The following is a 17500-nucleotide window of genomic DNA, read 5'->3' as shown; positions in this document are numbered from 1 at the left end:
AAATAACATATTAAGACTGTAATAATTACCACGTTGAAACCAATCTATGATTTGGTTTAGGCTGGACTGTTATGGTTCTAATAACCTAATAGGCTACAAAATAGGTCAACAAATGTTTGAAACATGGAGAACCCACTTCTGGCAACTTTTTGGGGCAGTCATAGGCTGAAGGTTAGGGAACCAGCCTTGTGACCAGACGGTTGCTGTTTCAATCCCCTGAGCTAAAAGCAGGTGACTGAAGTGCCATTGAGCAAGACGCCTAGCCGCCAACTGCTCCCTGGGCACGGTGGATAGTGCTGCCCTCTGCTCTGGGCAAGTGTCCTCAGTGCCCCCTAGTGTGTGTTCATTAGTGTGGTGTTTCACTGCACAGATGGGTTAAAATGCAGAGGTGAAATTTCCCCATTGTGGGACTAATAAGGGTCACTTAACTTAATGATTTTCATGATTTTTTCCCATTGAAGTTGCTTTGGTTATAATTTATGTTTAATGGATCTTTTTATGGATCTCTGGACATTTTAAAGGGAATTCAGTCAGATTTTATTTTATTTTATTAAGTTTATAATTTTTGTAATTTAGTCATTGAGATGTAAGCTAAGTTGTTCAGATGCATCTGATTTTAAATGGTGCATTATAAGAGAAAATAACCAGTGTTGATTTTCTTTACTACAGAAGTCTGAATAGGCCATGAGCTAATTTTCTGTATTCTTATCTTGAGATCCTGACAGTTGTACTGTGATCTCAGGTTAAAAACTTTTATCTTGAGGTTAAAGAATAATTGTCATGATCTCAAGATAACAACTTTTATCTTGTGATCACAAGACAGTCTAGTTGTTATGTTGAGATCATGGCTTGGTCATCCTGTGCCACGGGTCATGGCCTATTAAGACTTCCTGTCTGTGTGTGTGTGTGTGTATGTGTGTGTGTGTGTGTGTATATATATATATATATATATATATATATATATATATATATATATATATATATATGTGTGTGTGTGTGTGTGTGTGTGTGTGTGTGTGTGTGTGTGTGTATAAAAAAATGTGTGTGTTATCAATGCCTGAAGCATCAGGTCATGTATTCTTAACCTTTTCATGTAATAAGTTTGTGAGCGTGAGAGAGCCTTGGGTTCACATCACAAACAATAATTCTAACTTGGTAAGTTTCCTCAGATACATTTGTATCAACCACTCTGAACTAATTTGTTTAAATCTTAGTGATTTAATTACGCAGAGATTTTGTTTATGGATGCTTTTGTCAGGTTACAAAATTTCCTATAAAACATCCTAAACCTTAAACATGATGCTGTCTTTTACAGTTCCACTTGTTGTTGCACTTTCTTTGGTTTTCTTATGTATGTATCTGTATTTGATCTTGTATTTCTCCGGGAGGTTTTGGACCAGGATGTTCCTAAAGAGGAGCCCATTGTGTTGAATTTCCTGGCAAAGTTTTACCCTGAAAACGCAGAAGAGGAGCTGGTCCAGGACATCACCCAGCATCTGTTCTTCCTGCAGGTGAGTAGTAGCCTGCATCACTACAACTGCTACACTATCAGTACAATCATTACACCATCCCTATAACTACTACACCACTGCTAAACCATCAAAACAGCTGCTGAACCAATCTTGTGGGAGCAACAGAGCAGCCACAGATTCACCAATGAGCTGGGAAAAGACAGTGATCGATTAAATTAGCTGTCAGTTCATTATTTTGGAATATTTCTCCTTGAACAGCTATTTGAGACAAGAGTTGGGTAATCTGATGATATTTTATCGTTATCATGATGAATTACTTTTGCAGTTAGCCATGCTGAGCATATTGTAGAGATCGTCCGTGCTTAAAGAGCACTTAACAATTTCATGCTTCATTCCAAAGAGCATAACTTCACACAATTTTACAGGAGAAGGCAAAAATGTTCTTTCATTTTAATGTCAGTTAATGTAAAGAAAATTCATTGCAAGCGATTTTTGAGCATTTCTGATAGTTCACTCATCATGAAATCTTTATGCAATAACAAAGGACAACTGCTGTGGCTGAATCATGAAGAAAAATAAAAAGCAGAAGAAAATGGTAATACTTCTGTTTTTGTTTTGACGGCAAGGTTAATTAATCCTGTTTAACTGAATTTAGAGCAGCATACGAAACGTTGAATATAAATGAAAACTTATTAAACTTTTTAACTTTTCCTGGACCTTCTATCAGACTTATCAAGCCTCAGAAAAAGTAAACATTGCATTGTGATACATATCTGTATTGTAAAAATGTCTTCAAGTATCATGATACTGTAGTTTTGCTGTAGCACCTACCCCTATTTACCCCTACTGCAAATTTCCTACCTTTGTTTTTCTCTGAATACTTGAACAGTATCAGTTTCGGCTTACGTTTCTTCTCACGTAACAAAAAAATGTAACATGACCCTAGGTAGCTTTTGTTGTTACAGACATCTGCCAATGTGCTCACGTAATGTAATTCCAGGGGGGTTATGTGCATGTTTACAGGTGCTGTGCATAACTTGGTGCAGTTCTGAAAACAGGTTACAGATTGAGTCCTAGCTGTTGGCTCTTAAAGCATGCACTGTCAGTGTCATTAATGGTGTGAAATGTATTTGTCGTAAACATATATTTCATCATACGTGTAATCATGAAGTCCCCGTTCCCCCCCATAGCCTTCTATTTGTGTTCAAGTGTTGCTCTCCTAATGTTTGTATGTGGGCACTCAGATTCTTGTCCACATCCTTAATGGATTTTCTGAAAAGCTGCTGGTTGCTCTATGGACTGGCCACTCTCATCTGTGCTTTTCTAGTGCAGAAGTAAACACCCCGAGTGGCTTCTAAACACATTTTCTGATTTACCCAGCACTTTATATGGCATATCCAATTGTTGCACCAGTTTTATTTCAGTGTAATTCAGTCATTAAAATGTAAAGTCATTCAGCGTGGTTTGAGGTGGAATGCCCCATTCTAAAGAAACATTTCTTGCACAAGTTAGAAAAGTTATTACACAAAGTACATTTTAATATGGCTGATGCCTATTGATATTGATTCACAATACTTACTAGAGAAGACTTTGGCTTAAAACCTATTTTTTTCAATCCATTCATGCTTGCAGGGTGTTATGAGTCAGAATGGCTCCAAATATATATTTTTTCATTGTTTTAATATCATAACTATTACAGCTTCAGAAAAAAGGTACTAAACTGTCACTGAAGCAGTGCCCCTTTTGTCACTGGGGTGGTACCCTCAAGGGTACATCTCAGTACCTTTAGTCAGGGAACATAACTGTCCCATTTTCTGTTCCAAATTTTCTAAGCTGTACTGACTCCACACACCCCGTCTCGCCTCCAGGCTTTTTATTAAATGGTTCTTTTTTAAAACATCAGTTTTTTAAAGATACAAATATCTACTTTTCCACTAGGAAAAACATATGTAATGTGCACAGTTGGACCCTAAAACCACTGTTGTACCTTTTGAGGGCACATTTATATTGTTTGTACCTTAATGAACGAAAAATGCACCTGCACAGAACCTTTATTACTAACCATCATCGTTATCATCATTAACTGCTTAATTCAGATGGGGTCAAGGTAGCAGTTGGGAGAGTAGAGAATCCGAGATGACCCTGTCCCCGCCAACATCCTCCAGCTCATTTCCAGGTACCCAAGCTGCTTCCAGGCCAACTTGGAGGTGTAATCCCTCCAGCGGGTCCTAGCACGATCCCGGGGTCTTATCCCGGTAGGCCGTGCCTGGTACACCCCCACCAGGAGGCGTCCAGGGGGCATTCGAATGAGATGCCCGAACCACCACAGCTGGCTTCTCTCAATGCAGAGGAGTAGCGGCTCTACTCCGAGCTCCTCCCAGATGACCAAGCTCCTCACCCAATTTTTTAGCGCACCACCCTACGAAGAAAGCTCATTTCCGCCACTTGTATTCGTGATCTCATTCTTTCGGTCATTACCCATAGCTCATGACCATAGGTGGGGGTCGGGATGTAGACCGACCAGTAAACAAAGAGCTTTGCCTTATGGCTCAGCTCCCTCTTCACCACTACAGTCCGGTACAGTGACTGCATTAGTGCTGCCGCATGTCCCAGCCTGCGGCCGATCTCACGATCCCTCTTCCCATCACTCGTGAACAAGACCCCGAGATACTTAAACTCCTCGGTCATAAGCCTTCTCCAAATCCACAAAACACATGTAGACTGGGTTGGGAAACTCCCATGCCCCCTCAACAATCGAGAGGGTGAAAAGCTGGACCATTGTTCCACGGCCGGGACAGAATCCACATTGTTCCTCCTCAGTCTGAGGTTCAACTATCGGTTGGAGTCTCCTTTCCAGTAACTTGGCATAGATTTTCCCAGGGAGGCTGAGCAGTGTGATACCCCAATAGTTGGCACACACCCTCCGGTGCCCTTTTTTAAAAATGGGGACCCCCACCCTGGTCTGCCAGTCCATGGGTACTATTCCTGAGGTCCATGCAATATTGCAGAGGCCTTAAGCATCTCCGGACGAATCTCATCCAACCCCAGTGAAGAGCTTGCCAACTACCTCAGTGACCTCCACCAGGGAAATGGTTTTTGGGTTACTGGCCCGACAGACACCCACAAGCATTTGGCCACAGCAGTGCCCGGCAGCTTCCACAGTGGAGGTTTTGAACAGGGTCCATTCAGACTCCATGTCCCCGGGGGAGGTAGGGGACATGGAGTCTGAATGCACCCTGTTCAAAACCTCTGACAGTCTTTCCCAGCAACTCACCACCAGAGGGTGATCAGTTGACAGCTCAGCACCTCTCTTTACCTGAGTGTCCAGAACATATGGTCCCAAGTCAGATGAAATGACAACAAAGTCGATCATTGACCTCTGACCCAAGGAGCTCTGGTACCATGTACATTTATGAACATCCTTGTGTTCGAACTTGGTGTTTGTTATGGACAATCCATGCCTGGCACAGAAGTCCAATAACAATTCACCATTCGGGTTTAGATCAGGCAGGCCGTTCTTCCCAATCACGCCTCTCCAGTTCTCCCAGTCATTGCCAACATGAGCATTGAAGTCCCCCAGTAAGACCCTTTCCAGAACCCCGCCCACTCGCTCCAAGAAGGCCGAATACTCTGACCTGTTGTTTGGTGCATAAGCACAGACAACAGTCAAAGTTTTCCTCTCTGCGATTTTAATTCACATTGAGGTGACCCTCTCGTCCACCGGGACAAACTCCAACTGCACGGCTGCCAGCCAGGGACTCGTGTGTATCCTCCTGCCTGGCGCCTCTCACCCTGTGCAACCCCTGAGTAGGAGAGGGACCAACCCCTATCAAGGAGTTTGGTTCTAGAGCTGACACTGTGGGTGGAGGTGAGCCCAACTCTATCTTCTATATCTATATATATCTACCTCTCAACCTCTCCCACAAGCTCTGGCTCCTTCCCCCCCCAGTGAGGTTACATTCCACGTGCTAAGAGCCAGTTTCTCCAGTAAGGGCCTAGGCTGCCAAGGGCCCCCCAGCAATCTCCCACTGCCTGTGCAGCACTGCACCACTCCCCCATGCTGGACCTTGCGGGTGGATGGCCCACATGGTCCCCCAACGTTGCCTCTTTGGGCTGAGCCCGGCTAGGTTACGTGGGCTGCCCGGCCACCAGCCGCTCGCCTACTAACCATGTACATGTAAAAGCTCAGAAGACGTGTAGGTTCACTGGTGGATTTGGCAGTAAATAAAACGGTTACATTGTAGACGTTGTGACTTCTGGTTCCTATCACTGTAAAGATTCAGAAAGTTTCTCTACAATGAACCATTTCATATCAGACCACTCTGAATGACTTTGTGTAAATCTTAGTGGTTCTCGTGCAGCAGTTTTGAGATGTGTGTGTGTGTGTGTGTGTGTGTGTGTGTGTGTGTGTGTGTGTGTGTGTGTGTGTGTGTGTGTGTGTACACACATTTTTATATATATATATATATATTTAATAAACATATAATATTTTTTTTCAAGAATGTTCCTGTAGTGGTTAAAGCCTAATTGTTGATTAGGTAAGGTAGGTAGGCTTGGTGGAGGTCAGAGAAGCTCTGGTTTCTTTTTAATCTGAGGCTGGACTGGCAGATCTTTCCCTTGTCTGTTTTCAGAAGCTGAAATCTCAGGCTTTCGAGAGGCTTTCAGGCTAACTTTACAATCTGACAGCTCTTGCTCTTCTCTTTCGTCTTACACCTGTGCAAGTCCCCCATCTCCCCTCCTGAATTCGCCTGCCGTCTTAGCTTCTGATAACCTCCAATAAGGGCAACATCGCCTTGAAGAGACATTTTTAGAGATGAAGGGACAGGATGTATTTCTTATTTGTCACCAAGTCCCTCAGGATTTCAGATGCATTAGGATGCTGTCGCTCCAAAAGCTGGTCCCACAGGTAATTATAAGCTACAAACACTTCTCTGGGGATACGGTTAAAACCGATATGTGAAAGATTTATGAGAGTGTAAATATCTCTGGTCTCTGGAATGAGTTGACCTATACTCCTGTGCAAAAGTCTGAGCCCACCCTCTGGCCATTTCATTTCCAGTCAAAGCAACCATAAAGCAGAAGTTCAAGTATTTACAAGAAATAATGCTGAGGAGTTTAGATGTAAGATAATCTGTTTGCATAAGGAAGAGGAAAGTCAAAGGAAAGCAAGGAGAATAGAAGGGGTTTCTAAAACTAGAATATAAAAATGAAGTGTGTAGAGGAACTGGGACTCCTAACACCCATGCAAGACCTGGTAGACCACCAAAACGTTCCCCATCAGATAAACCAAACTTAAAGCTTTCATCTTTGAGAGAGAGGAGAAAACCAAGCTCCACAGATCTGAAAAACTCCAAAGCAGTCATCCTTCCACTGTGAGATGACAACAAGTGCAGTGGTTCTGAAGGATGTGTAGCTGACAATAAGCTGTTATTGAGAAAAGGAAATAAATAAAAAAGGAAAAAAAAAGCAAGTCAAACTGTCCCGAGTTCAGACCTCAACGTAAATGAATGTGTTTGAGATTTCTTGGATCATGAAAAGCAGAAAATGCAGCCAGCTTCTAAGACTTAACTTTGGATGTATATCTTCAGATTTCTTACAAAAACTGAAAGCAAGTCTCTTGAAAAGAACAGAAGATGGAATAAAGGCAGAAGATGGTGGATGCACTAAATACTGATACTGAAATTGAATTTGATATTGTGTTTAGTTCTGTAAAGGTTGTCCAATCTTGCAGCAGCTGCTACAAAAACGTATGGAAAAGTCAGTTGTATCAAATAGGCAAACAGCACAAAATCCTTTACTGTTAAAGTAAAAAAAAACGGGTTCATAGCAGGAGGATTTGCATTAGTTTTCTTTGTATAGTAAGTCAATGGGAGCATTCTTAAGTCGCACTTCTCCATTCTTCTACATCAGCATGATCAACCATGAGGAATCGATGCTGTGCACATAGGGCGTGTGTCTCTAAACACAGTGAAATGCCACCCATTGTTACACACCTTCTCTTTCTTGCTGTTTTTCTCGTTCTTCTGGCAAGGAAGCATTTGTTAGTCCCAAGTTTCTCATTGATCAGACGGCATTTGTCAATAATCAATTACCGCCCTCTACACAGACCGTACGAAAGGCCAGAAAAGAATCCAGTTAAGATGAGTTCAGTGAATTCAGTTCAGTTGTGCTTTATTGGCATGACTCGCAGTTGTACAAGCCCAGAGAATACAACAGTAGTGCTTGAACACACAGTATTACGCTCTTTGGCCACGTATTGTGTGTCTAAGTAGCAGTCCAGGACCTTCACCCTCACTAAAACCCGGCACTCCAAGACATTCGTGTCTTAAAGTTTAAGTGGCTTATCAGCACCGTTAAATTCGAGGGTCGAGTCTGACCCGCCAGGTTCAGAATGGTAATGCGTTTGGAAATAGAAGGTAATGAATTCCAGAAGGATGTTAATGAATTCGAGCGAAGGCTTCCCAATAGAGAGCATGTTCTCTTTCACCCCTGCCCGTGCGCTCATCTGCAGGCAGGCGTTTAGCTGCTCTGCGTATATGTGCGCTGATTCAGTTTAAAAGCCCCTTTTCCTGCATCCTCTCTTATCAGGAATGGCCACCCTTCCCCATGTCCCGCTCTCAGCATGCTGGCTCGTTTTGTAAAGCAGATTGAAAAGCCTGCCATTGACTTTGAGCCTTTTTGGGCAGCCACCAAGGCTTGAGCTTGCTACTTGATTCTAGCCCCCCTTTCCTTTTTTTGCAATGACTGTTTTAAGAATACTAGGGATGAGGGATGCTGCCATGATGACATTTACAAATTAAGCTATTTAGAGGCACTTAAAGTGATGGTTTGGGTAAAAATCAGATCTAGGCCCAATCCCAGTGCTTATTTTTACATCTTTCATTTCTGAGTGTCACCTTGCCCATTCGGACCAAGTTGCAAAGTGCAGTGGTTGAAGTCTTCCCCTATGAAATGGGACCCTCAAATAAAAAAGAACATCACTTCATTAACAGACTATTAGCGTTGCTCTGTAGGCGACCCTGCCCGTCTGCAGTAATAGTAGAGGAGAGTAGAGTTCAGCTCCTCACTGCTGGGCTTTAGTTACATTTAGGGTATCATATGCCTTCAAAGAGGGGGATCTGATAATTATTTATTATCGTCCACCCCTAATTCGTCAGTTATATGAAGCTGAAGTCAGATATGTAGTAAATTTAGCTAGCTAGCTACAGAGACAGTAGCACACTAATAGCAATTTTTTTATATATATATTTTTAACTGGTTTTGAAGAAAAGCACCATAACACATTGAAACGACATTAAACTAAGACAATACAATGGTCATGATAATTTTTAACAGAGAAAATATTACATTTGTGTATTTGTTTAGTGGCTCTCGCAGCCATCTTGCCAGTTAGTACTGCATGTCAGTACCTGTATATCCTGGCAGGTGAAATTAAAGCTTGTCAAAATATCAAACATTTTTCATTTTGAGATTATAAGAATTTCTCTCTCTCTCTCTCTCTCTATATATATATATATGTATGTGTGTGTGTGTGTGTGTGTGTGGATTTCTACTTTGTTTTTGTTTTTACAATAACCGTTTAGCAAATATTTTTGATTGGTATTATTTCTTGGTGCATTATTCCTTGAAATAGGCAAGATTACTTGCCGATAGGGTAGACACTTTCACTAGAAGAAAATACAAGTAAACAGCAGTACAGAATTGAATCTTGTTTAAGGCAATTTAACTTGCCACAATGTACAGTCCTGTCCATAGTCACAGACCACCCATCATTCATTAATTTCCAGTCAAAAATTAAGTGCAAGTTATTACTGTTGCAGGCAACATTTGTGAGGAAATTAGATAAAATAATTCACTTGTGTAATGAAGAAGAACATCAAAGGAAAATAATGAAGAAAACAGGAGTTTAAAAAATTGGACCCCAAACAGATAAACAGTACTAAAAGCTTTTAGGGTGAAAAACAAACTCCCCTCTTGCTTCAGATCTGAAAATACAATCCACAAGAAAGAAGCAGTCTGTGTATCTAAGACTGAACTTTGGAGGGGTGGATAAACATCCCTGCAGATTTCTTTGAAAAACTGAAAACATGTTTCCTAAAAACTTATGAAAGATGTAGTAAAGACTGGACAGTGATGTCATGTTGCGTTGCTGAGGTATATTTGTGATTCTCTGTTTAATGTTTTCTGCTGGTTTTCATGGCACTGAAAAATGAATAAATGTACTTAATGACTGTTTATTAGAAATGGTGATCCCTGACTTTCCCCCAGTTCTTTAGGTTTGTTTAGTCTATTTGAGATTACTTGCTCAAGTGTCTGATGATTAAAGTCTGCAGATTGTGCAATACTAATTGCACAATGCCATAAGCTTTCTGTTCTTGTTGGGTATATTGGCCTCGTAGCTCCGATCCAAAGAAGCAAACTTCAGGCACCAAATATGTCTTGGCTGATCGACTGTGTTCCTGGTAAGGAGAGAAACGTGAATTTTACATCATCGCTTTAAATCGTTAATATAAACATTTTTGTTGCCGTACTTGTGACTGGTGAGTTTCTTTCTTAATTACTTAATTAAGCCACTTCGCTGGCGCGGAGATCCTGCTGCTTATAACAGATGACGTTCTAGAGTCCAGCACTTTCCCATGTGCCTCTGTTTTCAGCTACAGCTTGCTCGTTTGGCAAAGCTGTAGTATTTTCCCAAACTGGGTGTAATTTGGCACAAAGTCATGGCCAGGATTTGGTTTCTTGCAGTTCGCTCACTGTTGAGAAAGTGCTGCAGTTTCATTAATTTGAGAGACTGTAGCTTCTTGTCTGCTTGCCCCCCCAGGGTTCTCATAGCAGGTCATATCTTAACAGACGTGACTGGTGAAGTGTTCCTGAGCCCGTTCATTCATTCATTCATTCATTTGGGGACATGGAGCACACTGATGTGATTTAATAAGCAGTGTTTGTTCTGGAGCACTGTCATTGTTCTCTGTATCAGAATTCGGAGAAGACTTGTCCCTGCTTACCTGCTTTCTCTCCAAACCCCTGCTGGGATCCGTATAAACAGCCCTCCGGCTACTAGCCTGCTTCTTTCGCTTCTGAGACGCTGGCTTGTCTCAAGAAATATGCTGAAATATTCAGTTTTTCCTGTAAGTGATGTCTAGGAGGAAGAGTACAGAGAGAGAAAAGCTTAAAGCTTGCTGGCAAGCTGTGGCAGCCAAATGTTACCATGACTGTTAGATTTTGTAGTGGATAATTAGGACTCTTGAAAATAATCAGAATCAATAATCAGGGTTATTGACTAAATTGCCCCTCAGGCGACCCCCTCACTAATGTGGCTTAAGCTTACACTGCAATAAATGGTATCTTGTCAACTGAAATTATCTTAAATCTAGTCAATATATCTAATAGTTCCCATTTTGAGATGATTGAGCACTTATTATAAGATTGTGTAGCTTATTTCTAGACATTTTACTTGTTTTAAGTCATTTTATTAAGTTAAATTATCTCACTATATTGGCAGATAATTTGGCTGGTTTCAAATGCATTTCTTAAAACAAGTTAATTTAACTTAAAATTGTCTAGAAAATGATGTAATTGATCTTAATTTAAGCTTACAACAATCTCAACAGGCGAAATTTTTGATTTATTGACTAGATTTAAGATCATTTTACTTGGCAAGGTGATATTTTTGCAGTGTACTCCCCTGAAGGTCTTTTGTTTTTCATAAAAATCAAGTATTAAACTGGATTGGCGGTGGTAGTAGGCGTTTATATCGGTTGAAGTTCATGAGTTTTTCTTAACTGTTATACTGCTATACCACAAATAATACATAACCTGACGTACAAACCATGCTAATGTTAGCTTTAGCTGATGGGTACTTCATCACTTTTTCAAATGAAAATGTAGCAGACCCTTAATCTTCTCCCACTGCCAAGTTTATTGCATCTGAAGTAGACTACTTTTCTCGAGGCAGTGAACATAAAGGAATGACTGGCCTTTGGAGGTTAGCCGTAACCTAACATGGACACCAGTGATTGCCGCACTTTCTCTTATACCACCTGAGAAACAGCCTGACTCTGCACGTTACATTCAGCCTGAAATGATGCAGCACTTACATTCAGGTGTTCCAAAATGTACCTGCACATATACATATATACATATATACACCGCATAACATTATGACCTTGTTTCTACGCTCATTGTCCGATTTACCAGCTCCACTTACTGTACAGCTTCACTTTGTAGTTCTACAGTTACAGACTGTAGTCCATCTGTTTCTCTGATACTTTGTTACCCCCTTTTACCCTGTTCTTCAGTGGTCAGGACACCTATGGACCCTCACAGAGCAGGTACTATTTAGGTGGTGGATCATTCTTAGCATTGTAATAACACTGTGATGGTGTGTTAGTGTGTGTTGTGCTGGTCTGAGTGGATCAGACACAGCAGTGCTGCTGGAGTTTTTTAACACCTCAGTGTCACTGCTGGACTGAGAATCGTCCACCAACCAAATATATCCAGCCAACAGTGTCCTGTGGGCAGCGTCCTGTGACCACTGATGAAGGACTAGAGGATGACCAACACAAACTGTGCAGCAGCAGATGAGCTATCCTCTCTGACTTTACATCTACAAGGTGGACTGACAAGGTAAGAGTGTCTAATAGAGTGGACAGTGAGTGGACACAGTGTTTAAAAACTCCAACAGCACTGCTGTATCTGATCTACTCATACCAGCGCAACACATGCTAACACACCATCACGTCAGTGTTACTACAGTGTTGAGAATGATCCACCACCCAAATGGTACCTGCTCTGTGAGGATCCACGGTGGTCCTGACCACTGAAGAACAGGGTAAAAGGTGCAATCCAATTTCAAAGCGCCTAGGAACCAATCGCCAATTGAAAGAGGGGGTCATAGTCTCACAGAGCTTGTGACGGTCAGTATAGCAGCGAACCTCCAACAGCTCAGAGCACTACATGTTAGTACCACTAGTTCCAAGAGAAAGGTCACCATCATCACCTGATCTCACGCAGTGTGATTTATATTTTATATATTTTTTTTTGCGGGGATACGTTAAGGATTGTGTTTATGTGCCACCATCCCAACAACGCTGGATGATCTCCGAAATTGCATTGAAAGAGCCGTCAGTACAGTGATGCCCAACAAGCTCAATCAAGTATGGGGTGAATTTGGCCATCAGTTGTTGTTGACCGTGCAGCTGGTGGAGGTTCATATTGACAACATGTTTTTAGGTTTAATACAATATTTGATTGTTTTATTTAATGCAAATAAAATCAAAGCCCAGCCCTGCATGTGTGGACTTGTGTGGGGTGTGTTTTGGCCTCTTGCTTCATATCTACACACAATTTGACTGCATACATTGCATATTCATGAGATCCCGCTGGTTTGTTTTAATGACCGTTTCTTCCCTTTCCGTGGTGCACAAAAAAGCTACTTGAGTGTTAATAGTATGAGGTGCCTCACATTTAATAAAGCAAACATTTCACCATCTTTAGAGGGGATGATTTCTAAAATCAGCTACAGATAGAGAAACCATCGTAATCTGAGCAAAGACAGTGGGAAATTTTCTCTTCCAAGGCCTAAAGACTCACGCAAGCCCCTGGCAATTCTTTGTTTTAACAATCTTTGCAATAACAGCAAATGTAACTGTATTCTTTCCTATAAAATTAACCCAAAGTGGATTCTGTTCTCTCATTTGTGTATGAAATGAATTTAATTGCCAGCAAAATCGTAAAAAAAAAACATTTTCCTGTGCTTATGCAAAGGATTTAACTGTATTTGGGGAATCCATCTGTGTCTCTCCGACTGCTTTTCCCCCCTTTTGACTCACTGCTCTTTCTTGTGCTTCCTGAACTCCTGCAGGTCAAGAAGAAGATTTTGGAAGAGGAGGTCTACTGTCCTCCCGAGGCTTCGGTGCTGCTGGCTTCATATGCCGTCCAGGCAAAGGTCTGTGCACACAGGCCTCATTCATCTGCTTCAAAAAATCCCTCTCACTCTCTCTCTCTTTCTCTCTCACTCTCTCTCTGGCTCTCGCTCTCACTCCCTCTGACGGATGCCCGCTCCGTCTTAGCCTCCTGACGTCTTTCCAAGGTCCACGTTACTCCTCTCCAGCGTCCACTGTGGGCACAAATGAGTTTTACTCAACAGGTGCTGGTCTGATTGACAACTGAAGGCCTCCTGAAGCAGTTGCTTTATCTCTAAGCCTAGACTAACTGCAAGTGCGTCATCTTGGGCCAATTTACAGCTCTCTCTCCTTTCTCTCTTTCTTTCTCTCTTTCTTTCTTTCTTTCTTTCTCTCTCTCTTTCTTTCTTTCTTTCTTTCTTTCTTTCTTTCTTTCTCTCTCTCTCTCTCTCTCTCTCTCTCTCTCTCTCTCTCTCTCTCTCTCTCTCTCTCTCTCTCTCTCTCTCTCTCTCTCTCTCTCTCTCTGTGTGTGTGTAAGTGTATACGCAGCTGCTTTTTTTTCTTTTTGTTTAAGCAATTTGTGGAGTTCACACAGCTTGAAAGTTGTTAGACGGGGGGTGGGTTCTCTACCATTACAGAGCAACTTGAGACTGACCATCAATTTATAATTTACAACTGATTCAGTCCAGCAACAGAAAGCTTTGTGGCTATTGATTTATTAGAGGGGGTGCATGGGTTTGACTGCCAGGCACTGTCTGTTTTGTTTACCTGTTTACAGAGGTGTAAACAGCATGGCTGCCCCTGTCCATCTTGCACCCGTAATCAAACCAGTGACGAGGTAGTAGTGGGCTGATGGATGGCAGAGAGGGCTGAGATAGCAGGTGGGGAAGGAGAAAGCAGAGGAGAGGTGGAGGGCAAACAGCAGATAGGAGCTGAGTAATAGGGGGAGGAGGAGGGAGATAAGGAGAAGACTATCAGAGGACAAAATTGAGAGAGACATCTCTGTTCTGAGAACTGAAGTGTGTTCTTAAGTAAGAACTTAAGTATGTTAAGCATTTTCTTTTTCTTATTTATTTGTGTGTGTGAAGTAAATACAGTTCTGTGCAAAGGTTTGAGCGCCCCGGTCAAATGACATTTTATTGATTTTCTAAATGAAAATATACTAGCACATCTTCTAGAGAACAGTTTTATATACTTTAATGCACAATTACTGTGTATTTATTCATTATTTATGTTTGTAAATTATATTTTGTCCATTTTTTTTTTTTAAATATACTAACCTTTGCAAATAAATAGAAGTTGTGCACAAAGGGCAGCACTAAAACGCTCTAAGTGTGTCCCCTGTACTTTTTTTGCTTAAATAAATGTCCATATTTCTGCAAAAACTGAGTTGTGCACCACAGGATTTCATTAGATTTGAATGGGATTTTTTTTTTCATTTTCCAATCTAGGTCAGTTGCAGATGGTGCAACAGCCGAGCAGCCAGTTTTTCACTTTTCACTTTTCCTAGTCATTATTTCAATCCAAATCCAATGCGCCAATAACAATGTTGTCCTTTGCTGTTTCTCATATATGATTAGTGTGTTTGAAATGATTCACTCTGAAAGTTTTGGAAGGTGCAATGGCGAGGATGATGACAGCGCCAAACAAAAAGGATCAGCTGTTCTGGAAAGAGTGTGACTTCACAGGCTTGCTGAATCTGAGCTGGTTTAGACAGACCACTCCAAACCAAGCATAGTCTTTTCTCTCTCTGTTAGAGATTGACGGTAGTCGCCTGTTTTGTTGAGACTTTGTGATTTAATGAAGTTTCCCCTACAGACTTCTATAGCTGAGTCTCAGACGGCCTCTGCTGTAAAGTTGGCAAATGCCTTGTTTTTTAAAATATGTAATGTGGCTTTGGAACTGCTCATTTGTAGCAGCCTGACGTTCTTCCAGCAGGGGGAGCTATCAGCTTAGAACTTTTGTATGCATCTTTTGAAGAGAAGAAAGTCATGAACCCCCACCAGCAAGATCTAGCAAACACATATGTTTGCAGTCAAAACTTGTATGTGTATAGATTTACCTTGTTTATAGATGATAGATGTTGAGTTTTCCTGAATAAGGACTGATGCGTCTCAGTGAAGCTCATGTAAATGAAATTACAGATGTACTGTCACTCCTTTGTGCTTTAGAATTCACAGAACAGGTAAACCCAGCATTTAATGGGGCAGATAACAATTTGATATGAGCAATAGTTCGCACAAGTTATTTGAAGCATAGTTTTGACGCTTCACATGAGTTGCTCAGCATGATATAATTTTATAAGTGATTTTAAGTTTTGATGTGTGATTTTTCCATTTCATTAAATGAGCTGATGCTACGAAAGCAATTAAGCTAAAGAATGCATAGAAAGTAGGTCTAAGCTGAGTTTGTAAGGGCCAGGCTATATAATTGATGCCATGGTGTTTTTTTTGTTTGTTTTTTTTTTTTTTTCTTTTAACTAAAAATTATGCTAATTATTTTTAAATAATGCCCAGGCCTAAGCAGCACATTACAATTGTTAAAAAGGTGATAAAGTACTGTTCAAGTACTGATGATTTCCATTATGTACTCAGAAAAGGAAACATGTAATTTATAATTGTTGAGAGAGGGAGACGGAGGGAGACGGAGAAGGAAAAAAAAAATTATGATTATGCAGATATTTCAGATGCTTGTCCATTATTTACATCCCAGTGATAAACTGCTGGTGTCTTCTGTCTTTAGTATGGCGATTATGACCCAAGTGTCCACAAACCAGGCTTTCTGGCCCAGGAGGAGCTGTTACCAAAGAGGGTGAGTAAGATTTGTTGTCTCCTGTGATTTTGAGACCTAATCCTCTTCTGATGGTCCTGCTATTCAGGTGTAACATATTAATCAGTGACTGCTGCAAGCACCATAGCATCTGCATTTGTTACTGGGTTGATCTATAACAGCTTACCTGTAGCCTGGTGATGTAATGGATTTCCATTTAAAAAAAAATACAAGCACAAACTTACATTTAATACATGCAAAGTTACAAAACTCCAAACGGTTTTAGTCAGCAATATTTAAAGTTTGCCCTTATCAGAATTTAAATGGACTCTTACATGTTGACTTTAACTGCTCACTGAATGATAATATCCACTGGACTGTGCTGATTCAACTGGGTACAAATGCAACACTAAGAATAATATTTCACTTTAAATCAACTGATTTCATGTTAATGCATTCATGTAAAAGGTTAATTTATTGTAATTTATTGGTGGGTGAGCTTTTGCATGCTTTCATCTTTGCAATTCAATCTCTTATTCAGTATTAAACCTTTTTTTTGAATATGGAAAATTTTCCCATTTCTTTTGAACCTGTAAATTATTCAGTTCAGTAGACAATTTAGTTTTTTCACAGTTGCTTCCGAACTAAGAATGTTTTCAAAAGGAATCCATCCTATTTTACATTGAACATTTTCCAGAATAAGGACAGTTACATCTCAGTAAATCTCATGTAAATCAAATTACAGATGTACTGTGATTCCTTCGTGGTTTAGAATTTATAGAACAGTTAAAACCAGCATTTAATGGTGCAGATAAGAATTTAATATGAGCAGTAGTTCATACCTAAAAGGCATTTGAAGCAAAGATTTCACATGACTGGATGAATTAAACAGATTTTTCTATTATTATTCTTATTGTTATTATTATTGTTATTGTTGTTGTTAAATGGAAATCTTTCATGACCTGTCAGGATGTATGTAAGTTAATGTACAGTGCAATGTGAAGGACAGCCATGGGCTGCTGTTGTATGGGAGGCAAATCTGGCCAAAAAATTATACTATAATAAAATGTAAATGCAAACCTCTTTTGCCATTTCTTTTTCCATCCATCTTTGCAAATATCCTGCTAAAATAAAAAATGAAATGAAATACATACATTTGCAATTAAATTCTTTACACAAGCTCAAGTCATTTGTGACAAAAATAAAAATACATTTAAATCAGCTAATAGAAAATAGAATGCTGAGCTAATAGAGAAAGCTTCGTCCTTTTTTTCATGATGCATTATACATGTCAAAACTAAAACAAAAATGCAATATTTATGTTATTTCTTTTTCATAGCAATAGGCTGCATATAT

The 17500-nt window shown here is 40.4% G+C and overlaps 1 protein-coding gene across 3 annotated transcripts in view; it reads left to right on the top strand.

Moving 5' to 3' along the window:
• nf2a (neurofibromin 2a (merlin)) overlaps window positions 1-17500 on the top strand; it is a 69268-nt gene that overhangs the window by 8275 nt on the left and 43493 nt on the right. For all 3 annotated transcript variants that reach the window (XM_017705052.2, XM_037531862.1, XM_037531863.1), the window contains 3 exons: window positions 1389-1511; window positions 13336-13419; window positions 16118-16186. In XM_017705052.2, the coding sequence (XP_017560541.1) occupies window positions 1389-1511; window positions 13336-13419; window positions 16118-16186 (276 nt within the window). The remainder of the gene's footprint in view (window positions 1-1388; window positions 1512-13335; window positions 13420-16117; window positions 16187-17500) is intronic.

The sequence above is a fragment of the Pygocentrus nattereri genome, chromosome 20, assembly GCF_015220715.1.
Source record: "Pygocentrus nattereri isolate fPygNat1 chromosome 20, fPygNat1.pri, whole genome shotgun sequence".
Lineage (NCBI taxonomy): Eukaryota > Metazoa > Chordata > Actinopteri > Characiformes > Serrasalmidae > Pygocentrus > Pygocentrus nattereri.
This window is presented reverse-complemented; position numbering and strand designations above follow the sequence as displayed.